Raw genomic sequence first — 26,271 nt, 5'->3', positions numbered from 1 at the left:
ATGGATTTATCACAACATATTCTTACATAATAATGTACATTAAGAAATAAGTTATATACTATGAGCAAATAGATGTTTGTCTTAAAAATAGTTGTATTAAAAAGCAAGTCATGATACATAATGTAGCAAAACAGATGAGTGAAAATTATTAATGTTGTATGTGAGAAAGTCACAGAGAGAGAGAGATTAATCAAATACAATTTATATGTAACCTAAAATAGTCTTATTGTTAAAAATCACAACATTCAAGCTTGATACAGCACTGAATTTGGATTGTAATTAAATATTTGACACAGCATAGGTTTCTGACACAGAATGAAAGTGGTCTAAGAACTTAAAAAAATTTTAATTTACCTATTCAAACCATATCATTATTATTTGCTTTTATATATAAATCAGAAATAACCAATTTAAAATGGAAAATTTAAAAGTAAAAAAAGGGAAAAAAAAATCCCCCCCCCCCAAATTTTTTGAACCCCCTTATGATTCATACCCCCCAAACTCAATCCCAGCCTTCCCTTTGTGGTATGGTACCTTGCAGTACAATTTCAGAAAGATCCATACACTTGAACACAAGTTATTGTCTGGAAACTAGAAAAATGCTTGTTTTTTGGCCCCTAATTCCTAAACTTTTAGGGCAATCACCCCCAAACTCAAACCCAGCTTTCCCTTTGTGATATGGAACCTTGCAGTACAATTTCATAAAGATCCATACACTTACACACAAGTTATTGTCCTGAAACTAGAAAAATGCTTGTTTTTTTGCCCTTTTATGGCCCCTAATTCCTAAAATTTCGAGGGAATTACCCCCAAAATCAATCCCAGCCTTCCCTTTTTGGTATGGTACCTTGCAGTACAATTTCAGAGAGATCCATACACTTGAACACAAGTTATTGTCTGGAAACTAGAAAAATGCTTATTTTTTGCCCCTTTTTGGCCCCTTCTTCCTAAGCTTTTAGGTCAATTACCCCCAAACTCAAACCCAGCTTTCCCTTTGTGATATGGAACCTTGCAGTACAATTTCATAAAGATCCATACACTTACACACAAGTTATTGTCATGAAACTAGAAAAATGCTTGTTTTTTGCCCCTTTTTGGCCCCTATTTCTTAAATTGGAGGCAATTACCCCCAAAATCAATCCCAGCATTCCCTTTGTGATATGGAACCTTGTGATACAATGTCAGAGAGATCCATACACTTACACACAAGTTATTGTCATGAAACTAGAAAAATGCTTGTTTTTTGGCCCTTTTTGGCCCCAATTTCCTATTATTTGAAGGCAATTACCCCCAAAATCAATCCCAGCATTCCCTTTGTGATATGGAACCTTGTGGTACAATGTCAGAGAGATCCATACACTTACACACAAGTTATGTCTGGAAGTTACAATAAAATGCTTCGCTGGGCGCAGCTTGATACGACCGCAGAGGTCGAACCCTGAACAGTTGGGGCAAGTATGGACACAACATTCAAGCTTGATACAGCTCTGAATTTGGATTGTGATTAAATATTTGACACAGCATAGGTTTCTGACACAGAAAGAATGTGGTCTAAGAACTTGGACCAACTTGAAAACTGGGCTCATAATCAAAAATCTAAACACATGTTTAGATTCAGCATATCAAAGAACCCCAAAAATTCAATTTTTGTTAAAATCAAACTAAGTTTAATTTTGGACCCTTTGGACCTTAATGTAGACCAATTTAAAAAAACGGGACCCAAAATTAAAAATCTAAATACACGGTTAGATTTGGCATATCAAAGAACCCCAATAATTAAATTTTTGATGAAATCAAACAAAGTTTAATTTTGGACCCTTTTGACCTCAATATGAACCAATTTGATAGCGGGCCCACAAATAAAAAATCTAAATACATGGTAAGATTCAGCATATCAAAGAACCCCATATATTCAATTTTTGTTGAAATCAAACAAAGTTTAATTTTGGACCCCAGTTTGGACCAACTTGAAAACTGGGCCAAAAATCTAAATACATGTTTAGATTCAGCATATCAAAGAACCCCATATATTCAATTTTTGTTGAAATCAAACAAAGTTTAATTTTGGACCCCAACTTGGACCAACTTGAAAACTGGGCCCATAATCAAAAATCTAAACACATGTTTAGATACAGCATATCAAAGAACCCCAAGAATTCAATTTTTGTTAAAATCAAACTAATTTTAATGTTGACCATTTGGACCTTAATGTAGACCAATTTAAAAAACAGGACCCAAAAATTAAAAATCTAAATACACGGTTAGATTTGGCATATCAAAGAACCCCAATAATTCAATTTTTGATGAAATCAAACAAAGTTTAATTTTGGACCCTTTTGACCTCAATATGAACCAATTTGATAGCGGGGTCCACAAATAAAAAATCTAAATACATGGTTAGATTCAGCATATCAAAGAACCCCATATATTCAATTTTTGTTGAAATCAAACAAAGTTTAATTTTGGACCCCAATTTGGACCAACTTGAAAACTGGGCCAAACATCAAAAATCTAAAAACATGTTTAGATTCAGCATATCAAAGAACCCCATATATTCAATTTTTGTTAAAATCAAACAAATTTTAATTTTGGACCCTTTGGACCTTAATGTAGACCAATTTGAAAACTGGATCCAAAATTAAAAATCTAAATACATCGTTAGATTCGGCATAACAAATAAATAAATGTGGTCAAAGATTTTACAAATCTAATGCGCCATACTGTGCAATTAAAGATTACTTCTTGAAATTTTTCAATATTTGAAATTTGAAAAAAAAATAATATTTGAAGAATAATTCTTTTTAATTTCTGAAATCTGAAATGAGAAAAAATTGACCCCCCACAATTTCTTTTTACCCCCCCCCCCCATTTTTTCCCCCAAACCATAATTACCCATTTAAATTTACCATAGTGCTAACTTAATCTATTTTATAATAGAATTTAAAATATAGTGTCAAATCTTTCATATGGATTTTTTTGTAAAAAAAAAAGATGCAACATTTGCAGATATTTTTACTGGTCTTCCTTTATAAATATGCATTTCTTTAAACATAATTTAAAAGCAGTGTAAGGGAAGTAACCAAAACGTTGTATTTGGATTACCTCCCTTACACTGTTTTAAATTATCTTAATTGTTCATTAACCATTACTTTATACATAATTTAAAAGCAGTGTAAGGGAGATAATTTCAATGATGTATTTGATTTATCTCCCTTACACTGCTTTAAATTATGTTTTGTACTAAAGTATTTGTCCATTAACCAGGACAACCTTGTTTTTCCCCCTTTTTTGCCCCTAATTCTTAAACGGTTTGAGCCATAACCCCTCAAAGCAAATCCTAACCATCCCTTTGTGGTATGGAAACTTGTAGTATAATTTCAGAGAGATCCATACACCGTTCCACAGTTATTGTCTGGAAACTAGAAAATGCTTATTTTTGGCCCCTAATTCCTTAACTGTTGGTACCATAACCCCCAAAATCAATCCCCACCTTCCTTTTGTTGTATTGAATCTTATGGTAAAATTTCATAGAGATCCATTCACTTAAACTAAAGTTAGAGTGCGAAAACTAATGCGTATTCGGACGACGACGCCGGACGACGACGACGCCAACGTCATACCAATATACGACCACAAAAATTTTTTTGCGGTCGTATAAAAATGCTTATTTTTGGCCCCTAATTCCTTAACTGTTGGTTCCATAACCCCCAAAATCAATCCCCACCTTCCTTTTGTGGTATTGAACCTTATGGTAACGCCAACGTCATACCAATATACAACCACAAAATTTTTTTTGCGGTTGTATAAAAACCATTTACAGAAAGTGGATGGTGGAACAATTGTGCCATCTCTTTATCAAAGTATCAGTTTAGATGTTTAGTTTTTTATACTGTTGTATATGTTTGTATGTATTCGATCAAAAGCTCTCTAGAGCTTATGTTTCGTAGTTGATAACTATACTGAATCTAAATAAAGTTTTGGTATTCGTATACTTAAAATGATCACAAAGTAAAAGATCATGAAGACGACATTTATCCATAATAATTGCATATGTTCTTATCATGCTATTTAACTTGCCATTATGATAGAGATCATCACCAAAAGATAGATTTACAACTTTATAAAATAAATGGAGAACACAGATAATGCCCTCGATTGAATATACTTGCTATAAAGGACATAACTCAAGAAGGGTAAAAGTGACGCCCCACAAATTTGAACTTTATCTGAGTTTTGTGGTAATAAGCATTGTGTGTAAGTTTCATAACATTTGACGTACAGACGGACAAGCGTAACACTTGATGCCCCTCCGCTGCAGCGAAACATAAAAATCTTCTGAAGTTGTAGAGAATGCAAATATAAGCTATACTAACCTGTCTAATACCATATTCATTTGTATACTCCCGCCATGTTGTTTTGTCACTGGAGAATGCAATATAAAATTCTGTCACAAATTCCCCTGACCCTTGTCGACCTTGCGTCCATATATCCGTTAGGATGTATTCTCCTCCAAGATCTATTCCTAAGTATTGATTTGTATCTAAAATACTTGCAGTCCATGCACCTGTGAAGAGACAAATGTTGCTTTGGTATTTGTATCATTTAAAAATTTCTTCAAATAGCAAAAAACAAAACAAAAAAAAGAGTTTTTATTTCATAAAACATTTAAGGATCTTCATATCAGGATCTAAAGATTTTTCTTATTTTTAAAAATCTATAAGGTATCTCTTTAATAATGCTACATGTATCATTGGCGAATCCAGAAATTTTTATAAAGGGGGGCCAACTGACTCAGGGATCTCCATGGATGAAAATTTAACGATGTAGGAACTTTCACCATGACAAAAACCCCACGTCTTTTGCGTGGCATGATCGAAAATATTTCATTCCTTCATTTCAATGTAAGGAATGGTGAACAGGCTAATATATTGCTTATTATATTTATTTCATTATAGAAAAACAAATATTTTCATTAATTGCCATTTGTAACAATTAATAAAGAAAAGATTTGGAGGGCAAACGTTTACAACTTAAAAAGTTTTAATGACTTTAAATAGCTAATTTCATAGGAATATACAATGTACTGTGAAACATTCATCTTTCAATTCTGAATGTAAACCGGAAAACCAGATGTATCAATTTGATTGTAAACTACAAAATGAATTCGGAATTACGATATGAAATTTCTTTGAAGGTTATCAAGTTGCAGTTAATATTCATCTATTTACTTTTAAACTTGTAAAGTGATTAAATATTATCGATAAATGCTGTACTCGTGTTATATGGCATGAAATCAGGTTCAGTTTTAGGTCGTATTTTGTACTCGTTTAAAAAGGGGGATGCTGATTGCGTAGGTCAATATACAAGCACATGTTCGACTTTTAAAACATTTTTCTTTATTACTGGATTCAACATTTATTTTTTAATCAAATTTTCATTAGTATTTGCTGAAACGTAATTAAATAATGCAATTAATCGTCTATCTTGATCATTACATCCCAGCTCCATCTGAGCCGGATCACCCCTACCAGATCACCCTAGCTTGCGTTTCTTTGTTCTGCATGATTTCCTTTGTTCTGTAACATTTTGGCGGAAATGTCAAATCCACAATAAAACTTAGCAATATTCATGTGGAAACGACTAACTATCAAAATTTATGTAGAAAAAATCCAGTGTCTATGCTGGGAATCGAACTCAAGACCTTTAGCATATAGACCCACGATTCATACCCCTACACCAGGATGACTGGATATAAACTCTCAGTTAATTGAGCTTATTTAAAATTTGTCTCTGGGGCTCATAATGGGTATATACTATATACAGTAATATATAAAGTATATTATAATGATTGTGTGGCATTCTAAAACTAGATGTTATGAAGAGTAAAAGTTTTTTTATATAATCTAGAACAGCTGGGATGTAAAATAGTTATCCCATTCCGACATGGTGTGTCAGTGTAAGATCACCCTCCGGCCTCTGGCAGTGCGTCCTCATGGGATAACTATTACAGAGTTCTCCTGTCAGGTGTGTCGATCTACCTGTACAAGTGATTAGTGATCTTTAGCCGGATATCCCTCAGGGCTTGAAAACTGTAATCAGGACCCTTTGGATTATAATACAAAAGGCCTAGGGGTTAATTGATTATAATTGCTAACAAAAATGACGACAGCTAGAGAAACAAAAACAAATTTTGACAATGGCGGAAGATATTTCAACGATGGCAGGGATCAATTGACGGTGGCAAAAGATATTTTAACGATGGCGTGCGCTATCATAAAGCAGGTCATGGAGATCCCTGCTGACTGCCATAAGGGGGGCCTGCTCTAGTCATGCTTCAGTGGTCCCTAAACAATCAACCAAATTTTTCCCACATAAGGACGGACCGGGCAACCTGCCCCACACCCCCTAAATCCACCTTTCAGTATATAATGGGTTATATTGTAGCATAAATTATATTTTAAAACCTGACCAGAAGCCTGAATGTAGAAACAGTGTTAACTAGTTCTTAAGAAAACTGTAGGAGAAATAATGTTTTGAACAAAATACATGTATATTGTAGATATATTCAAAAAGTAACTTCAAATAGTTGTAAACTATATAAAACATGTAAAAAGGGCTGTAACTCTAGCAGACATTTAGTGATCTTCATAAAAATGAGATCTGCACACAATATAGAGAGTAAGTCCATCAAGTTTCATTTCATTCTGAAAAAACTGCAAAATATTTTCATAAACCACACACATTGTTATGTTCATTTATTCTCTAAGTTAAATTAAGGCGGCAATCATTCAAAGAATGTATGATTTTTTTGTATATTGGTAAAAGTTATGTTCATCAAATTTAGATTAAGGCAAAACATTATTTAATTCATTGCTGAATAAAAACGGAAAGTAATGAACAATCTTTGTTTTGTAGTAAATCAGATCCTTGGTCTTTTTTTTTTTAATTGTTTCACATTTTGTCATGTCTGGGCTTTTTAGAGCTGATGATACTGTATGGGTTTTGCTCAATATTGAAGACTGTACGGTGACCTATAGCTTCTTTAATCCACTTCATTTGGACTTTGTTGGATAGTTGTCTCATTGGCACTCATACCACATATCCTTATTTGATATCAAATAATAAAATATACCTGTAGAATCCTCTAATCGTGCTTTATATGGCTGTCTGACATCACTGCTGGAAGACGATGCCCAGAAATTACTGTTGGGTATTCGATTACCTCCTCGACTACTAACACCAAGGGCTGTACCTTGTAAACAATCACTGTCTTGATATCGTGTTCCTACAAATAGAATTGGGAAATTATTTTTATGTGTAGATTGATCATAAAACTGTCTTTTCTTTATTCATTTTATTGGAAATAGCTACTGAAAGTCACAAGATGTCAAGACTTGCAGGGTACATATAAAACAAAAAGTCAAGTGAAAACAGTTTGGTACATGTACATTATGAACTATTCATACATGTATATGTAGGTAGAAAGTTCAAACACCAAATTTAAAAGGTAAAAGCACCAAACAATTAAAAATAGATTTTACACATGAACTTGAATTGTCCGGTAGATACAGTACAACCTGTGACTTCCTCTTAATTATGTCCACCCTCTTGTATGGTCACCACCATTTAAATAAAACAAAGGTTATGATTTTTAGAAAGAGGAAAAGTAAAAAGAAATTTAAATTTTTATTACAAGACAAAGAACTTGAGATTGTTGAAAAATTTTCTTATTTAGGTGTTATCTTTAAATATAACGGTACTTTTTTAGATACCAAAAAGCAACTTATTGATCAAGCACAAAAATCGATGCATTTTATACAAAGAATTGTTAGAAACGAAAACATTCCTATAGATTTGCAACTGAAATTATTTGATTCCATGATAGAACCAATTCTTTTATATGGTTCTGAAGTTTGGGGTTTTGAGAATTTGAAAATTATTGAACAGATGCATTTGAAATATTGCAAAAGAATTTTAAAAGTTCGAAATACTACACCCAATTTTATGGTGTATGGAGAATTGGGAAGATTTCCTCTGCAAATTCGAGTTAAATGTAGAATGATTTCGTATTGGTGTAAAGTTGTAAACAATAGTAGTAAACTTAGTAGTGCTTTGTACAGGCTGATGTTATCATTGAAGAATCATGGTCATTATGCTTTCAAATGGATTGATTCTGTAGAATCAATATTTAACAACACTGGTCTAGGATACATTTTCATGAATCAAATTGGCTTTTGTGATAAAAATTATCTCGACCGAATATTGAGTGATCAGTTTATTACCTCATGGTTTGGCGATATAGAAAATTCATCTCGGGGACAATTTTATGGGACATTTAAAAAGGACTTTGGATTAGAAAAATATCTGATCAGACTATCTGAACAGAACAGAGGGTGGGTAACTAAATTAAGGACATCGAACTTACGTATTCCAATCGAGACAGGCCGTTGGCAAAATATACCTAGACCAGAGAGAATATGTACATTATGTCATAAATTTGTTGGTGATGAATTTCATATTTTATTTGTATGTCAACATGATTCTATTGTTAATTATAGAAACCAATACTTACCTAGATATTATACTATTAATCCGCAATACATTAAAATGGAGGGATTATTGTCCATATGTAATATGGAAGTCTACAAACGACTATCATTATTTATTAAGAAAATTGCTTGTTTATTCTAAAATATTTAAATAATAAATACATTTGTAAATATTTTAGAATAAACAAGCAATTTTCTTAATATATATTTCTATGTGTTTAAATAGTACTGCATGCTCATTTCGTCATTCAATTGTTTATGTATTATACTTTGACCTCATGTTACACATTTATGTGTCTGAGCGTTATCAATAAATCTTGAATCTTGAAATCAAATGGTGGCCATTTATTGGGGTATTCAATCTTGAGGTGTTGGCCATTTATTGGGGTCATAAAACATAGGTTGATGTTTTATCTAATTATGTTACCTGTTGAAATCAATCAGGGTTGAAGTTTTCAGCTTGTATGTTTCATTAAAATTTACCTGTACAGGTAACTCAGATTCTAAAATTGACATTAAACCTTTTCTTGAAAAAGTAGATTAGAATGTTGTTTTAGTCTTTGTTAATTCATATTATTTGTTGATTTTTTAAATATTAATATATTTTCCTTTCTTTCTAATGTTTTTATTTTTTTTTATTTTTTTATTTTTTTTGCATTTTATTCTTTTAATTGCTTCTTGGTAAGAATCTTGAGTAGAAATGACAAAAAGTCAAGTTATTGACTAGCATGTGAAAACAAAACAGAGAATCCATAAATAATTATTTTTCAGTAAAAAAAAAGTTATTGTACATGATGTACATTACATTGTATTCAATTGTTCATTTGCATTATTAAATGAATTACAAAATGTATTATTAATTATAAGTTTAAAGGAACCAAGAACCAAGAAGCAAGTTATTTAAAAAGCCTGTTTCTTAACAAATTAAAATTATCAATATCAATCTTTTTACAATAAATTTTGTTAACAAAGTTGTACAGTTTATTATTATTCAGCAAAACTACAAATATCATCATATGCTATAGGAAAACACTTTTTTTGTTTATCTTTTATATTTTTCAAATCTCAAAACTGGAGACTTCAATTTTCCAAATGGCTACCTAGTTATCATCAAAAATGCTAATCACAATGAGATATGTTCTTATTTCTAAATAAAGTAAATCTTATGACAAGAAGTTATTTAAAGAAAAAAATGTCTTGCTTTTTGAAACAATTGTTTACTTATCAAATATGTTATCTTCAGTTTGGCTAATTTCTGTCTCCAGAAAAAATAAAGTACACTTCTATAGATTGTGGCATTTTTAGGGTCTATTAATTTAATCACTTTTTGTTCTGTGTATTATATTATCAAAAGTGCAGGACTGGCATGATACATATTCTTGGTATACATTTGCAAAGAATATTTCACTCAACCCAGGCCTTTTAGATAAAGTTAATAATTGCAGGGACTTGAATGAATTAGACTCTTTGAAGCCTTTGATTAAAAATGAATTTTAAGAACAAAACTAAGAATATTTTTGAAAATAAAATAAAAACCTATGATGAAAACAGTAAACTCAAATGTAAGAATTAGTGGTCATAATTTAGAAATAGAAATTAGTGGATAAAATGTCTAGAAAGGATAGAATATATATGTAAACTGTGCCTCTTGCTGGAAGATGAAGAACACTTCCTCCTTGATTGTAAAATTAACATAATAACTTAGAGACAATCTATTTGAAAATTGTTTACCTTCTCATGATAATGTCTCTTAACCAGGTTATGAATAAAATCTTACATCTTATAAAATCTTAACAAAGAACAAAAAGTAAAAGAAATGCTAAACTTCTATAACATGGAACATGTTTAAAATATTGGCTCCATTATCAAATAGTCATTAGAACTGAGGGCAGAAACATAATATTTTTTTTCCATGTGTTTTGATTTCTTATAGAATTGTTATTTCTTCGCATATATTGTTCGGTTTTGTATTTTTTTGTCACAAACTAATTATAATATGTTTATATGACAAAAATATTATCAAATTTTGCTGTAATGATTATTCTGAACATAATTATTAAATAGAGAAATAATGAATTACCTAAATTTTATTTAGAATAAGTCCTAAAGATAATCTTAAACATTTGTTAAACAATGTTGAATGCAGATCAGTCTCTCTAAGAATAAACAATTTTGATTTTTAGAAATTAATTTAAGAAGCACCTTTTCAATAGAAAAAGGCAGATCTATGTTTGCATTATACAGTCAGGGGAGTTACTTGTACAAGTGATTTTTAAAATCACTTATTTGCGTGATTTTTTATTTTTGCATAGAAACATAGCGATCGGTAAAGAAAATTGAAAATTTGAATTTCCCGCAATTTGTAGCTCGTTGTAATCTCGCGAGATTTTGCGGAAACCACGTGATTTTCCAAAGATATGGTGGGAAAATACTGTAAACATTGACAAGATAAGGAGTTTACAAAAATTGATTGAAAATGACTAAAAATAGCCTCGAAATATAAATAGTCTGGGGATTTTATAAGATTTTTGCTGATACTGTGAATATTTTTCCGATAAACTTCAACATTTAAACTACGTTTTGACGTTGAAAAATATACGTACTCTCGATTGAAATGCAAGTACTCGCGTGGTCAGAAATTTGGACCTTCTGAAGATTAGAAATCACGCCAATGAGTGATATTTTTTATTCAGGTACAAAAGATCATTTCAGCAAGTGATTTTTGGGAATGGTATTAACTTAAAGGGGATTAACTCCTGACGACTTAAAAAGTTTAAACAATTTCCCCGTGCATGTTTGTCAGAATGTCAGAAATTAATTTTGGCACGATATTTAAATATGAAATCATTGTGCGTTTTCTTTTTTTATTATAATTTCACACTGCAAACGGAAATATTAAATATTTATTTGATAAATACAGACTTAATAAAGCAGATCTTTTTTACCAAACTTCGTAACAACTAACATGCAAAGATAATTTTTTTTTGCCAGAAATGGTAAACAAATAACTTGCATATTTATCTCCAAGTGTATTTTTTATATAGTTTATTACATTTGTACATGCAGTTGTATAAATTGTGCATATCATGTACTATGTGTTTCAGGAAAATAAACCGATAAACAGTTGCATATATAGACTATGTGATTAACCATTACTGCATTAGGCATTAAATGTTCTATCACATTATCATGCATATTTCATATTTGTTGTTTTTATAAGTCCCCTAACTACCGACAAAGTCGAAGGGGACTTTAGGTTTGCACTCCGTCCGTCTGTCTGTCCATCCGTCAGTCCGACAAATCAGTTTTCCACACTTTTTTTCTTCATGCTTGAAGATATTGATTTGATATTTGGTATATCGTTTTATTATGACAAGTTACAGATCAAGTTTTCATATTGTTCCGGTCTGATGATTTTGTGCAGAGTTATGGTCCTTGAACTTAGAAATTTCACTCAAATAATCAGGTTTCCACACTTTTTTCGGTCAAGCTTGAAGATATTGATTTGATAATTGGTATATAGTTTTATCCTGACAAGTCACAGATAATTTTGAATTTTGTTCCAATCTGAAGATTTCTTGCAGAGTTATGGTCCTTGGACTTGGAAAATTCACTCAAATAATCAGTTTTCCTCACTTTGTTTCGTCATGCTTGAAGATATTGATTTGATAATTGTTATATAGTTTTATCATGACAAGTTACAGATCAAGTTAGCATTTTGTTACAGTACAATGATTTTTTAACAGGTAGGGGACTATATATTGCCATGCAATACTCCCAGAATGCTTGTTGATCTAACAATCTAACATTCAGATTTATGCATGTTATATGAAATTATTAAAAATCACTGTGCAGTAAGATCATTTGTACCATCATAAAAATCACTCTGTGCAGTGATTTAAAATCATTTGTACAAGTGATTTATATTATTAATGTAAATCACTGTGTGCAGTGATTTAAAATCATTTGTACAAGTGATTTACATTGTTATTTATCCTGGTCTTATGGGTTTTTTGTCGAGCCTGCGACTTTTGTCGCTGAAAGCTCGACATAGGGATAGTGATCAGGCGGCGTTAGCTAACTTCTTAAAAGCTTTATATTTTAGAAGCTGGAAGACCTGGATGCTTCATACTTTGTATATAGATGCCTTATGTTACAATGTTTCCATCTGTCACATGTCCATTGTCCTTGACCTCATTTTCATGGTTTAGTGACTACTTGAAAAAAAAGTAAAGATTTTTTGTGAAGTTAATTTCTCTCTTATTATGAGTAATAGAATAACTATATTTGGTATGTGCGTAGCTTGCAAGGTCCTCATGCCCATCAGACAGTTTTCACTTGACCTCAACCTCATTTCATGGATCAGTGAACAAGGTTAAGTTTTGGTGGTCAAGTCTATATCTCGGATACTATAAGCAATAGGTCTAGTATATTCGGTATATGGAAGGACTGTAAGGTGTACATGTCCAACTGGCAGATGCCATCTGAACTTGACCTCATTTTCATGGTTCATTACTTAGTATTAAGTTTTTGAGTTTTGGTCTGTTTTTCTTAAACTATAAGCAATAGGTCGACTATACTTGTTGTATGGAAGAATTGTAAGCTGTACATGTCTGCCTGGCATGGTTCATATCATACAACTAATGTTCTCCAGCTGAGCCTAGCAATATTCAAGGTAATTTATACACTGTCCAACATTGCCCTTAAAATCTGGGTTATAACGCTAAAGTGCCCTTTCAGACAACTAGCACCCTTCTGCCCTGAGATTCAAGCTAGAACACTGATATGACATTGACCTCATTTTCATGGTTCATTGGTCAATGTTTAGTTTTCTTGATTAAGTCTGTTTCTTAGAAACTATAAGCAATAGGTCAACTATATTAAGTGTATTGAATGATTGTAAGGTGTAAATGTATTTCTTGTTTGGTTTATATGACCTTGACCTCATTTTATTGGATCATGTTCAGTTTATGTGATAGTTGTAGTTAAGCTTTATATTTGTGACTATCAACATGATATCAATGATTAGTAAAGAAGGCGAGACATTTCAGCGTTTGCACCCTTGTCTTACTATTAAGAATGCATTTTGATGTCACAATGTCCATTAAAAAAGCATGCATAGTACAAATTCATATGAGGTAAGAAATATATGATCTGACCATAATGAAAATCACTGTGTAGTGATTTGAAATCATTTAATTTGTACAAGTGATTTATATTATTTAATGTAAATCACTCTGTGCAGTGATCAGATTTGAAATCATTTGTACAAGTGATTTACATTATTATTTATCCTGGACTGCGTGGTCTTATGGGTTTTCTTAACTATTATAACAGGTTGGGAACAACCCCCAAATGAGGGATATCCCTTTAATGAGGGACTGTCCCTCAGACAAGGGGTCATTTTACTGTTGTAAAACGTAAAACTTATATTTTTTAACTTAAAAACAGTTTATCCCAAACTTTGACTGACCAACAAAATGTCAGACAAAAAGTCATTCGGTCAGACAGAAATTTTCAGATTTTTTTAGTTGAAAATATAGACGAAAAGGTCAAATTTCTTTTTCAGTCAGACAAACTCTAAAACTGTTTGGCATAGACTGTTAAAAGGGAAAAAATTATTATACATGTATTTCATAATTTGGAACAACTTTTCTAAAAGACGGGTACACTTATTTTTAATAATAAAGAAGATACATGTATACATGTAAGTCCAGAAATATTACAAAATTCTTGGACATGTTTTGACCATTTAATACAAGATAGATTTACAGTTCTTTGGGAAAAGTTTCTTCAAATAATATAAATATTTGCTCATTTGCACATATACATACCCTGTGATGCGTTTTCAGATTCATCACTCAACAACTAAAGTTACTTCCTGTTTACCGAACACTTGTATCGTTTTACACATGATAGCCAAGTTTTGGACGATCAATGCATTTGAATGAGAAAATATGGTTGAACACCCCTTATACATTAGTTGGTAAATATCACCATGATCACTGACAAGTTCAATAAATAAATTGGGTCAATTGGCTATAAATACCTTGTGTGCTATAAATATTTCTTATCAATTAAAACATTCAAGGCGTAACAATAATCACAAATACTACAAAATATTCTTGTCAAAAGCTGTATTATATATATTATCTCCTTCTGGCGTCAATACTTTGTGGTGTAATTGTCAGGAAAACCTTTCATGTGCACTCAAATACCCCCTCCCCCCCAAACCAATACACTTAAAAAGCATTTGTACATCATCATCATCATAATGATCAAGCTGATCTGTGGCATTTTGAAGCTAAAGTAAAAAAAATCACTGGTAAAAGTGATGCATGTAGAAAAATTAATTACTGTAAATTCAGAAACTATTGCGTGCATTTATTATTGCGATTTTTGTGGAAAGGACAAAAATGCGAGATTAATTATTGCGATTGCAGAAAAATCTGCATACAGTTATTTATATCAGATATCAGAATGCGAGTTCTTATTATTGCGATACTCACTCAATCGCATTATTCGCATTAATAAAAACCTCGCAATAATTTCTGAATTTACAGTAAAATCACTCTACACAGTGATTAAGATTCAAATTCACTACATTAGTTAAAGTTATTATAACTAAACAACTAAACATACTAAAAAAACCGATTGTGAAAATTTGAGATAATTGTACTTTTGTCCCCCCCCCCCCCCAAAAAAAAAAAAACCATCAGTTTCCTTCAAGCTACACCTATTTTCAAATTTATTGAAATAAAGAACACATCGTGCACATTAAAGAAAAAAATACATTTGAAAATACTTGTAGTAGTACAATGTAGCTAATACTTGTAATAGATATAAAAAAGAAGATGTGGTATGATTGTCAATGAGACAACTCTCCACAAGAGATCAAATGACACAGAAATTAACAACTACAGGTCACTGTACGGCCTTCAACAATGAGCAAAGCCCATACCTCATAGTCAGCTATAAAAGGCCCCGAAATAAAAATGTAAAACAATTCAAACGAGAAAACTAACGACCTTATTTAAATTTAGACCTGGCCTAACATTAATTTGTTAGTTTGTCTGACCTTTCAAATAAGTGAGCAAAAAAAATAAAAAAGAAAGCATAGCACCCTCCCTTTTTTCAATTGATAAATGGTTTGGCAGTTATCGTGTTTTTGCCCTATGAAATATTCTTAAAAAAATATAGATTTGATCTGATTGATAATTTTTTTGTAATCAATGAAAAGATGTTACTTTAGTAAGTCAGTTTTTGAAGGTAATTTGAAATTAATTTAAGGATCCTGACCAGGGACATGACAATGTGAGAGGAATAAACATTTTTTTAGAATTGAACCCTGCTTTCATCCATGTATAATGGTAAATATGGAAACAAGTTCATGTAACCTTTTTACAGATAAATTTTAATTGCAATTTGAAATGATTTGGGTTTTAAGCACCTGGATGAATCAATTTTTTCTTCATGAATGATCTTGTGCTGGACAGTCAGGACCCCTTGCTGAACCAGATTACAACAAAAATGTTATCTGAATTTAAATTTATAGAAATAGTTATATTCTGACAAAAAGATTCAAATGACCTAGGACTGCAAAATTTGACAACTTTTATGACCTCTGCATTCTGTTTCAACCCTTACAAAGACTAAAATCTGCAACAGAGTTCAATCATTGATGATTAGTCCTGGTCATTAAATAAAGATTAATATTCTGGTACTGGATTTCTAATAGGGGAGGGGTTTCTAATTGGAAATCACTTTTACCAGTGTTCTGTTGAAATCACTTTGAACATTAAATAAAAGTCACTCAAGTCATCCCCCCTTTTTAGCTGACTGAGGCCGGAAGTGCCCTATGTGAGCTTATGTCATCACTTGGCGTCTGTCGTCATAAACTATTTCAAAAACTTATCCACTGAAACTACTGAGCCAAATACCTTCAAACTTTAAAAGAATGTTCATTAGGGTATCTAGTTTATAAATTGTATCCGAAGTTTTGATCCACCAACAAACATGGCCACGTGCACCAATTCATTAAAGAACATTTAAATGGTATTTTTAAGCCACTCATTATTAATATATATTGAAAAGCAAAAATAATCATTGATGAAAGATTTAAGCAAAAAATAACAGGTAGGTGATTCAGGCTCTTGAGAGCCTCTTGTTTATTAAGATTCAATTGCTGTTGCACACATTTTGTTTCAGCCCTCTGAAATTATACAATTTACAACAGATTTGATTTGATTGATAAATATAGTTATTTTTTTAATTTGAATTAAAAAAAAAACATATCTGTTTTTCACCATAGAAGTTAATTGGAAATACTGCTGGTATCGGAGATAAACACACATTTTAATTCACTCTGTGCAGTGTTTTTAAGTCATTTGTACAAGTGATTAACATTCTAATTGAATGAAAATCACTCTGTGCTGTGATTTAAAATCATTTGTACCAGTGATTTACATTATTTCAAAATGTATGTGATGAAAGACACCCTTTGAAGTGTTTTATTTTTATTTATACCAGTGATCAATACTTTTTTTTTTAATGAATGATTATGTTCCATTATCACTACAAATTATAATTATGACCTGAAAATCTTATTTATTACTGTTTGAGTCTTTAGTTTTCTACAAATGTATGTAAAAATGTTTGTGATTTTTTTTGGTCATATATATATATATAGCATTTTCAGTTTATGAGTTTTTATTGTTCCTTTTTATGCCCCAGCTGTAGCGTAGGGGCATTAAGTTTTACCCTTGTCCATGTTGTCTGTACATCCCAAAATTGGTTTCCGTTCTCTAACTTAACTTTGCCTCAACCAAATGTAATGAACCTTATAGACAATGCTTATTACCGCCAAACTCAGCACGAGTACAAATATGGTAGCATCAGTTTTACAGTTTGTGAGTTATGTCCCTTTATTACAGTATATGCAAGCAGTTTATTTGAAAGAACATTTGAACAGATTGCTACTAATCATTTCTAATGCTATTGTTTGTTCAGAAAATAAATTTTTCTCCTTACAAGTTAGTTTTTATTTATTTTCACCTTTTAAACAGGTGTCTTCTATTAGCTAATGTCAAAATGACCCCTGTTGTGATGTTGTCCTCTGAAAGAGGGAGATAACCCTGGTTTCTTATTGAAACTTTTCCAAACATAATAATCACTTGAATGAGTGATTTTAAAAAATATTTCTAATCACTGGTAGAAGTGATTTTTAAAAAGTAATGAAAGGGAATTAACTCTAGTTTTGTTGAAAAAATCACTTGAGAAAGTGATTTTAAAAATCACTTGTACAAGTAACTCCCCTGACTGTTATATCAGAAGATGATAGACTGATATTCATTTATTCTTCACTTGCCAAAAAAATACATGTAAAAAATTACTTACATTGATAGAATTATTTAAAAGGTATAACATCAAAAACAAACAGTCATGACAATTTTTTCAATATTTTTTTTTTAAGCAATATGTTCAACTAGTTTTATTATTTCATTTTATTTTTGAATTTTCATTTCATAATCACATTAACTAAATTTGACAAACACATATATTTTACCTGAGACACTTTACCTGTAAGTTATATAATTTTAACACTTCAATGCAGTCATGATTTCCCTTTATCCTTGACTAGTTTTTGATTAATACATTGTGTATTAATTAAGCAACAGGGGGGTATAATGATAGACATATAGGGCCATCATGGTGAACATTATTTTTAGGGCCACCATCAATAAGATAATGTCACATGTAGTACTGTACATGTAGCAATCTCCATGATCTCGCAAATTATTATTAATTCAAACATTTTTTATTCAGAAAATAATTTTAAATGTTTAAATTCATCACATTTACAGCTTGTAGAGACAATGAGAAAGGGATGAGGTTTCTTTTGGGGCACAGAATCAGGACTACATGTATGCTGAAGCAACTTTCAAGATTGTAAATAATATAGCTCCCTCATGTTTGCACATGTAATAACAACAAACTACTAAGTTAATAAAATGCTCCGCAGGGTGCAGCTTGATACGACCGCAGAGGCTGAACCCTGAACAGTTGGGGCAAGTATGGACACAACATTCAAGCTTGATACAGCTCTGAAATTGGATTGTGATTAAATACTTGACACAGCATAGGTTTCTGACACAGAATGAATGTGGTCTAAGAACTGAAAAATTTTAAATTGGACATTCACCTATTATGGTCCAATATCCAAAATCTAAATACATGCTTAGATTCAGCATATCAAAGAACCCCAAGAATTCAATTTTTGATGAAATCAAACAAAGTTTAATTTTGGACCCTTTTGACCTCAATGTGGACAAAGTTGATAACGGGGCCCAAAAATCAAAAAATCTAAATACATGGTTAGATTCAGCATATCAAAGAACCCCATATATTCAATTTTTGTTAAAATCAAACTAAGTTTAATTTTGGACCCTTTGGACCTTAATGTAGACCAATTTGAAAACGGAACCAAAAATTAAGAATCTAAATACACTGTTAGATTCGGCATATCAAAGAACCCCAATAATTCAATTTTTGATGAAATCAAACAAAGTTAAATTTTGGACCCTTTGGACCTCAATGTGGACCAATTTAAAATTGGGGCCCAAAATCCAAAAACTTAATACATGGTTAGATTCAGCATATTAAAGACCTCAAGAATTCAAGAATAAAACCCCATTGAAATTGATCAAGAAATAAGCAATTTATAGGAAGTATCTTCTTTTGCACAATACTGTGCAATTGAATATTTCTTGCTAATGCGCAATACTGTACAATTGACAATTTCTTGCTATTGCGCAATATTGTGCTATTGGATATTTCTTGCTATTGCGCAATACTGTGCAATTGAAGATTTCTTGCTATTGCGCAATACTGTGCAATTGAAGATTTCTTGCTATTGTGCAATACTGTGCAATTGAAAATTTCTTGCTATTGCACAATACTTATTATATAATAATTTATACACCCTGTTTGGTGTGTATCTCCTACCATATCATTATAATTTGCTTTTAAATATAAATCAGAAATAACCAACTTAAAATGGAAAATTTTGGAAGAAAAAAAAAGGGAAAAAAGAAAAAAAAAGAAACCCCCCCCCCCCCAATTCTTTGAACCCCCTTATGATTCATCACCCCCAAACTCAATCCCAGCCTTCCCTTTGTGGTATGGTACCTTGCAGTACAATTTCAGAGAGATCCATACACTTGAACACAAGTTATTGTCTGGAAACTAGAAAAATGCTTATTTTTGGCCCCTTTGTGGCCCCCAATTCCTAAACGTTTCGGGCAATTACCCCCAAACTCAATTCCAGCTTTTCCTTTGTGATATGAAACCTTGTAGTACAATTTCAGAAATATCCAAACACTTACACACAAGTTATTGTCATGAAACTAGAAAAATGCTTGTTTTTTTGCCCCTTTTTTGGCCCCTAATTCCTAAAATTTTGAGGCAATTACCCCCAAAATCAATTACAGCCTTCCCTTTGTGATATGGAACCTTGTGGTACAATGTCAGAGAGATCCATACACTTACACACAAGTTATTGTCTGGAAGTTACAAAAATGCTTATTTTTTTGCCCCTTTTTGGCCCCTAATTCCTTAACTGTTGGTACCATAACCCCCAAGATCAATCCCAACCTTCCTTTTGTGGTATTGAACCTTATGGTAAAATTTCATGGAGATCCATTCGCTTAAACTAAAGTTAGAGTGCGAAAACCAATGTGTCTTCGGACGACGCAGGACGACGACGACGCCAACGTCATACCAATATACGACCAAAAATTTTTTAATTTTTGCGGTCGTATAAAAATCAGTCAGATATGCCAAAGCTATCCCTTTGGAATAGTCTTATGGACTATTTCAGGATGGAATTAGTTTTTAGATAGGAATCCTCATGTACATCTTTCTGTTCATTTTGGTCACTTTTGGTTTCCAGGTAATGATAAGAGATCGAACCACAATGAACTGAAATTTTAATGGAATGTTTTGTAACCTGACTAACGACAGGTTCAATTTGATTTCCTTTATCATGTTTAAATGGTTCATCTTAAACTGACCTAATACATGTAAACTAAGCAAAAGTTTCAAAGTCAATAGACCATGACTGAGGGGTAAGGACCAAATATTCTCCATGGAAATGAGATGTGCTAATGCTTATAAAACTGCATACCAATTATCGTTGATCTACCACTAATGGTTCCCCTTGAACTGACCTAATCACAAACTAATACATGAAAACTAAGCAAAAGTTTCAATGGTAATAAGATGTGCCAATGCTAACTAATGACAACTGCATACCAAATATCAGTGACCTTCCACTAGTGGTTCGCCATAAACAGACCTAATCACAAACTAATACATGTAAACTAAGCAAAGTTTCAAAGTCAATAGACCTTGACTGAGGGGGCAGGGCCAAATAATCTCCATAATAATGAGATGTGCCAATGCTAATACAACTGCACACCAAATATCATTGACCTACCACTAGTGGTTCACCATGAACTAGACCTAATCACAAACTAATACATTGTTGACGCCGCCGCCGCTGCCACAGACGCCGTAAACAGCATACCTATGTCTCGCTTTTTGACTCCATCAAGGCGAGACAAAAATGAGACATTCCTTATAATCATTGTTATTTGATTTCATCTAACAGCAGTGAACATTGCTCCATGGCCACAACTCTACTTCCAGTTGAAATAACTGAGCTGCTTGGACACATAGAGTTAGAGGGGAAGAAATTAAATTGGTTATTTGGGATCTGTTTTTGTCATACAATTAACCAAGGAACAATCAGCTACAAATTGGTCATTGTTACAGTCTATAATTATATACCTTTCATTTTGCCTTTTACAGACTTATGAGTTTTCAAGTAAATTTAAATATATATTCAACATGTTCAACATTTAACACCATTTGAGTGCAATAAACTAAGTTGCTATGAGCTTGCAATTGTACACGTTAACTATCAGCAGACAACATTTTGCCTGAAGACACCATGACAGAAATATCATCAGGATAAAAGTTCACAGCCTTCAAAAAATAGGATTTTTGGAGGCAATTATCTTTGTATTCAGTTCTCATTTGAACTATGGTCTTAAAGGGAAAAATGTTGCCATTTATATGAATATTTGCGCCATGACAGCTATCATGATGAAATACAAAATTTGATTTTTTCTATCACTGTAAATTGATACCCGATTTGAATTCTAGTCACTTTGGCACCTGGTTAAGTCGGCACCCGTTATAGTCAATTTGGCACCTAGTCATACAGGATCTGGTTAATTCGGCACCCAAAGTTAACATTATGTTTTATAAGTAAACTATTGAAGACTCCTATTTTCCCCATAATTTTTTTTAAATATTTTCACTCAAGTTGTCGACGTCTATTTGTTGCGTGTAACAGAAGTTCCAATCGAAACTTTGTTATAAACAATGGGGACATAATGAACCTGTATTTCATGACAACGGGTCTGCACATTACTAGTAAACATTGGCTACAAGATTGGTGCCAACGTTATTCACTTTATATTTTAAGTAGAAAGGAAATGCAGAAAAAAATCAATTTAAATTACAATGATTAAATTAGTTTTTATCTTCATCTGTGGATTTTGAACAACAGCTTGCGTAATGGCTTCTTTGTTTTTGTTTATTTTTTTATTATAAAAGATCAAAAACAACCTGAATACAGTTAAGGGTTATTCAATATTAATTTGTAATTGATATAAATTGATAAGTTTTTAAAGTGATTACCAATCAAAATATTATTAATAGAGTATTGAGAAAACTTCAAACAGAAAGCCAACTGATTATTGTTTATTGTGTATTCTTACTGCTTAATTAGTGACAATTACCATACCTGCCAACTTTTCAAAATCTCCATGGGGGATTTTTAAGTGAAAGAGGAACTTATGCTCCTTTGTCATTTTTGTCTGTTATTGTCATACATTGTACATTGTGTTTTTAATCTACTTCTATATTGTTTGAATGAGTATGAATGTTCTTAAAAATCCTTTTAACTCATTTGAATGTCTGATCTGTTTTGAGTTATAAAATAAATATATTCAAGTTATAAAATAAAGAATTTTAAAATTCAGATTGAGACCTCTCATGGGATAGTTGGCAGGTTTGCATTCATGTGCTGAATTTTTAACAATGTACGAAATGAACCTCTGAAATTATAAGTTTTGCAAAAAAATATATAAATAGTAATAAAAAAAAAACTATTCTCAACATGCTCAAATAAAAAGGAAAGAAAACCGTAAAAATAATATAAGGTGCCAGTTGAATAACCAAATGATGAAATGACTTTAAATGCATGTAGGTGCCAATTTGACTTTTTCTGTAGGCAGGGCTCACACTACTTCAGAATCATAGGGAGAAGTGACTTCTCTTTTTGAAACTGAGAGGGAGAAGTGGTGAGATTTGAAAGAGAAGTGCTCACTCAAAGCGCTACAATGTTTGGTTTTTACTATAATACAAAGGGCTATATGTATCTTTTTTTTATATTGTTAAATTTGTACCTGGGTATACAATTACAGTAACAGTTCAAATTCAAAGTTGTTTAATTTTATCATATCTAGTTCCACAATCATATTAGTCCTCTTGTCAGAAAAAAACAATTAAATATCTGGCAATAATAGAAAAGATTTTTTTTTATATCAAAAAGGAAAAGAAAGTTGTATATCAATTAAAATTCAATTAAAAAACTACTCTGTTATCATGTTTATGAAATTAAGTATTTCTCATTTAAAAGATATATAAATTTAACAGTTTTATTTAACACAATTAAACCTGGACATAATATAATTATATTAGTGTAATAGTCCAAGAGTTGAGCAACTTTAATTTATAAATTGAAACAATGCATATACATGGAAATATATACATTAATCATGTTAATCAAGTAGATCTAACCAAAAGTATGTTAATGCGTGTGGAATGCGTAATTTTTTCCTTTTGGGATCAATTTTCTTCTGTCAGCTGTGTCATCTATCATGCATCCCTAGTCATTATCGTAAGGATCCGGATTTCAGTCATAGCTGGTGCGTTTCTGATGAATCCCGACTCCGATCCGTAGTTGTACAATAATTTGCCCAATAATTTAAATGGCGGACGAAGAAAATTTACAAAAATAAACGATGTTTGACAAGCTATTTGGAATGGAATATGATGTTTTCAAGGCAATATATGAATAACAAATTTACTTCAGGCAAATTTCATCAAGTTGTAATGAAGTAACAAAGTTATTTTGCCGAATGTTAGAATGATTTGATGTACGCTCTTGAGTAACAAGTACCGGAAGTGATAAAAGAGTTGTCTTTATGAAAACAACATGCAATCAACTTTAAAATCAATGCTTTAACCTCTTTTCTAAAGAAAATAAATCGTTTATGCAGACTACACGAATGAATTTTATTTTTACAGGACATTCGGTCTGGTAAACAACCTAGCTTTACCAGACCGAATGAAATTTTACCAGACCAATTTTTTTTACATCTAATTGTATATTATCCGACAAAATACAACAATCTTATGACTTATTGTGCCCTACTCCTCTCCAAAATGCACAAAAACAAAATCATGTGACAAAGAGTGTATACATGTATTTTGATGAAAGTTGTGCACAATTGCTTGAATGCATTTCAGTGATAAAGAAAAGTAATGTCACATTTTATTGGATTTTGACATGAAAATTATTTGTGAACTAAAAATTTTGAGTTTCTGTATAAAATATTTCCTGTATCTTCTTTCATTTTCATATATCTTTTGGTTTTCAATTCTAGTGTTTATATTTCATAGCTGTATTTTGTGAACCTGCTTGGATTTTTTTTATGTTTCTATTGTATTTGATCGGCAAACCCGGAAATTGACCTTATCCGTTCCCGGAATCTGATCCGGTATTGTTTATATTTCCGGTTGATGGCAGCCATTGTTGTTTTTGTCAGTCAGATATGTTTTTACTCGGATTTACACATTACTTGTATGCGATTTTTGGCATAAAGCTAGCGGTTGAACAAAATAAACATCGCTGTCATGAATAATAAAGATGAGAATGAATTTTGAGATCGTTTGGGAATTTTGCCCCCAAAATTGGGAAAAATGTAGGGTTTTTAAAAAAATCCACGAAAAATATAACACCGGACATTCGGACCGGAATTCAACAAAATTTTACCAGACCGATCCATTATTCACCGGATTTGTCCGACGTATTTCGTGTAGTCTGTTTATGTCTTTGAATTTCTCTACTTTTAAACGAAAAATTGCCAGATTGCTGTTTCATCGACTTAGTAAATATTGAATATTGCCGATGCTGAAAGCGACTGAAAGCGAGTATCGTGAACAACATGGCGACTAAATTTCGCTTTTGACGGTCGGGCAAAGCAAAGTGATGGAGGGAAAGTCATTTGTGGCCCCAGTCACCTGCTAGCGTGAGCCCCGATAGGTGCCGAATTCACCAGGTGGCAATTTGACTTGTAACTTGGGGATCAAACAAAATCAAAGTTTAATTCATTGTCGATACATTGCAAACAAAGTAACACAAGCTCTAGTGAGCTTTTAAAACCGACATTTTCAGGATAGGACCCATTTATGAAGATCTTTCCCAACCTGTTAAAAAATAATTTCTGTGTCAATACTGTTTCCCAATATACATATTAATTTTATTATGTGACATAGTACATGTATCAAACCCGAATTTGAGTGGTCCCAACCTGGCCAAATTATGATTGTGCCATCCCTTCATTAACAGCCTGAATCATGTTTTTTATTACAGAAATGCATATAACTTGCCCACAGACTAGGCACAGTGGTAAAAGCCAAAAGAAAGAAAACCAAATACTTTTTTTTTTTGTGCAAACAATAGATTTATTATTAATATTAGTCACTGACTCTCAAATCAAGTCACTTCCGTAAACTTATTATGAAAACAACCGCCATGTTATGGATATCACACCTGTAATTTCTACCTGGAACAGGTAAGTTAGTGTTTTTATTTTTTGCAAGTAAACTTCGAAAAAAAGTGTAACTCACTGTCTCTTTCACTGTATTGGGCATAAGAGAAATGGAACACTATAAATAGTACTAATTTGCTTCTCCACATCGCCATTCCTAATGCATTTCAAAACAGTTGCTTCCCTTAGTCATCAGTCACGTGACCAAATACGCAGGTGAAAGGTGAAAAGAAAGGTATGATTATTTCCCTTTGAACTATTTAAAATGAATGGTATTGATCGATTCTGTACAATAATTTGATATGTTCCAGTTCAGACAAAATTATTAAAAGTAAACCAAGTTAAAAAAATTAGGAAGGAGAAAAGAAAGGACTAATTGAGCAAAAACCTAGAAAGAAATCACGATATATATCTGAAGAATTACAATTTTAAAATTCGAAATGACAAATTTTGAATGATTTGTTATCTTATATCAATATATGGCCCAAAAAATAATAAATTTATTAACTGTATAAGAGTTATTATTTGGAATTGCACTTTCTTAGGTGATCAAAGTTCTCTTAACTTTACCAGAGACATAAAATGATAGAACATGAGGGTCTGGATGGTACAGAAAGAGAATAATGGCAACAACAAAAAATATAAAGAAAAGACATGGAATAATGGGTGCAAAAATGTAAAGAATAATAGGGGGAAATAAAAGAATAAGGTAATAAAAGACTGGTTATTATTTTTTGCAAGTAAACTAAGTTACT

The 26,271-nt window shown here is 31.8% G+C and overlaps 1 protein-coding gene across 2 annotated transcripts in view; it reads right to left on the bottom strand.

Moving 5' to 3' along the window:
• The window catches only part of LOC127729915 (neurexin-4-like), a 68,434-nt gene extending 42,715 nt beyond the window's left edge, over positions 1 to 25,719 (bottom strand). For both annotated transcript variants that reach the window (XM_052237850.1, XM_052237851.1), the window contains exons 1-3: positions 25,596 to 25,719; positions 7,133 to 7,285; positions 4,374 to 4,564 (exon numbers count right to left, since the gene is read on the bottom strand). In XM_052237850.1, coding sequence (XP_052093810.1) covers positions 4,374 to 4,564; positions 7,133 to 7,285; positions 25,596 to 25,671 — 420 coding nt within the window. In that variant the 5' untranslated portion in view covers positions 25,672 to 25,719. The remainder of the gene's footprint in view (positions 1 to 4,373; positions 4,565 to 7,132; positions 7,286 to 25,595) is intronic.
• Between the last annotated feature and the right edge of the window lie 552 nt (positions 25,720 to 26,271).

The sequence above is a fragment of the Mytilus californianus genome, unplaced genomic scaffold, assembly GCF_021869535.1.
Source record: "Mytilus californianus isolate M0D057914Y unplaced genomic scaffold, xbMytCali1.0.p SCAF_2, whole genome shotgun sequence".
Taxonomy (NCBI): domain Eukaryota; kingdom Metazoa; phylum Mollusca; class Bivalvia; order Mytilida; family Mytilidae; genus Mytilus; species Mytilus californianus.
This window is presented reverse-complemented; position numbering and strand designations above follow the sequence as displayed.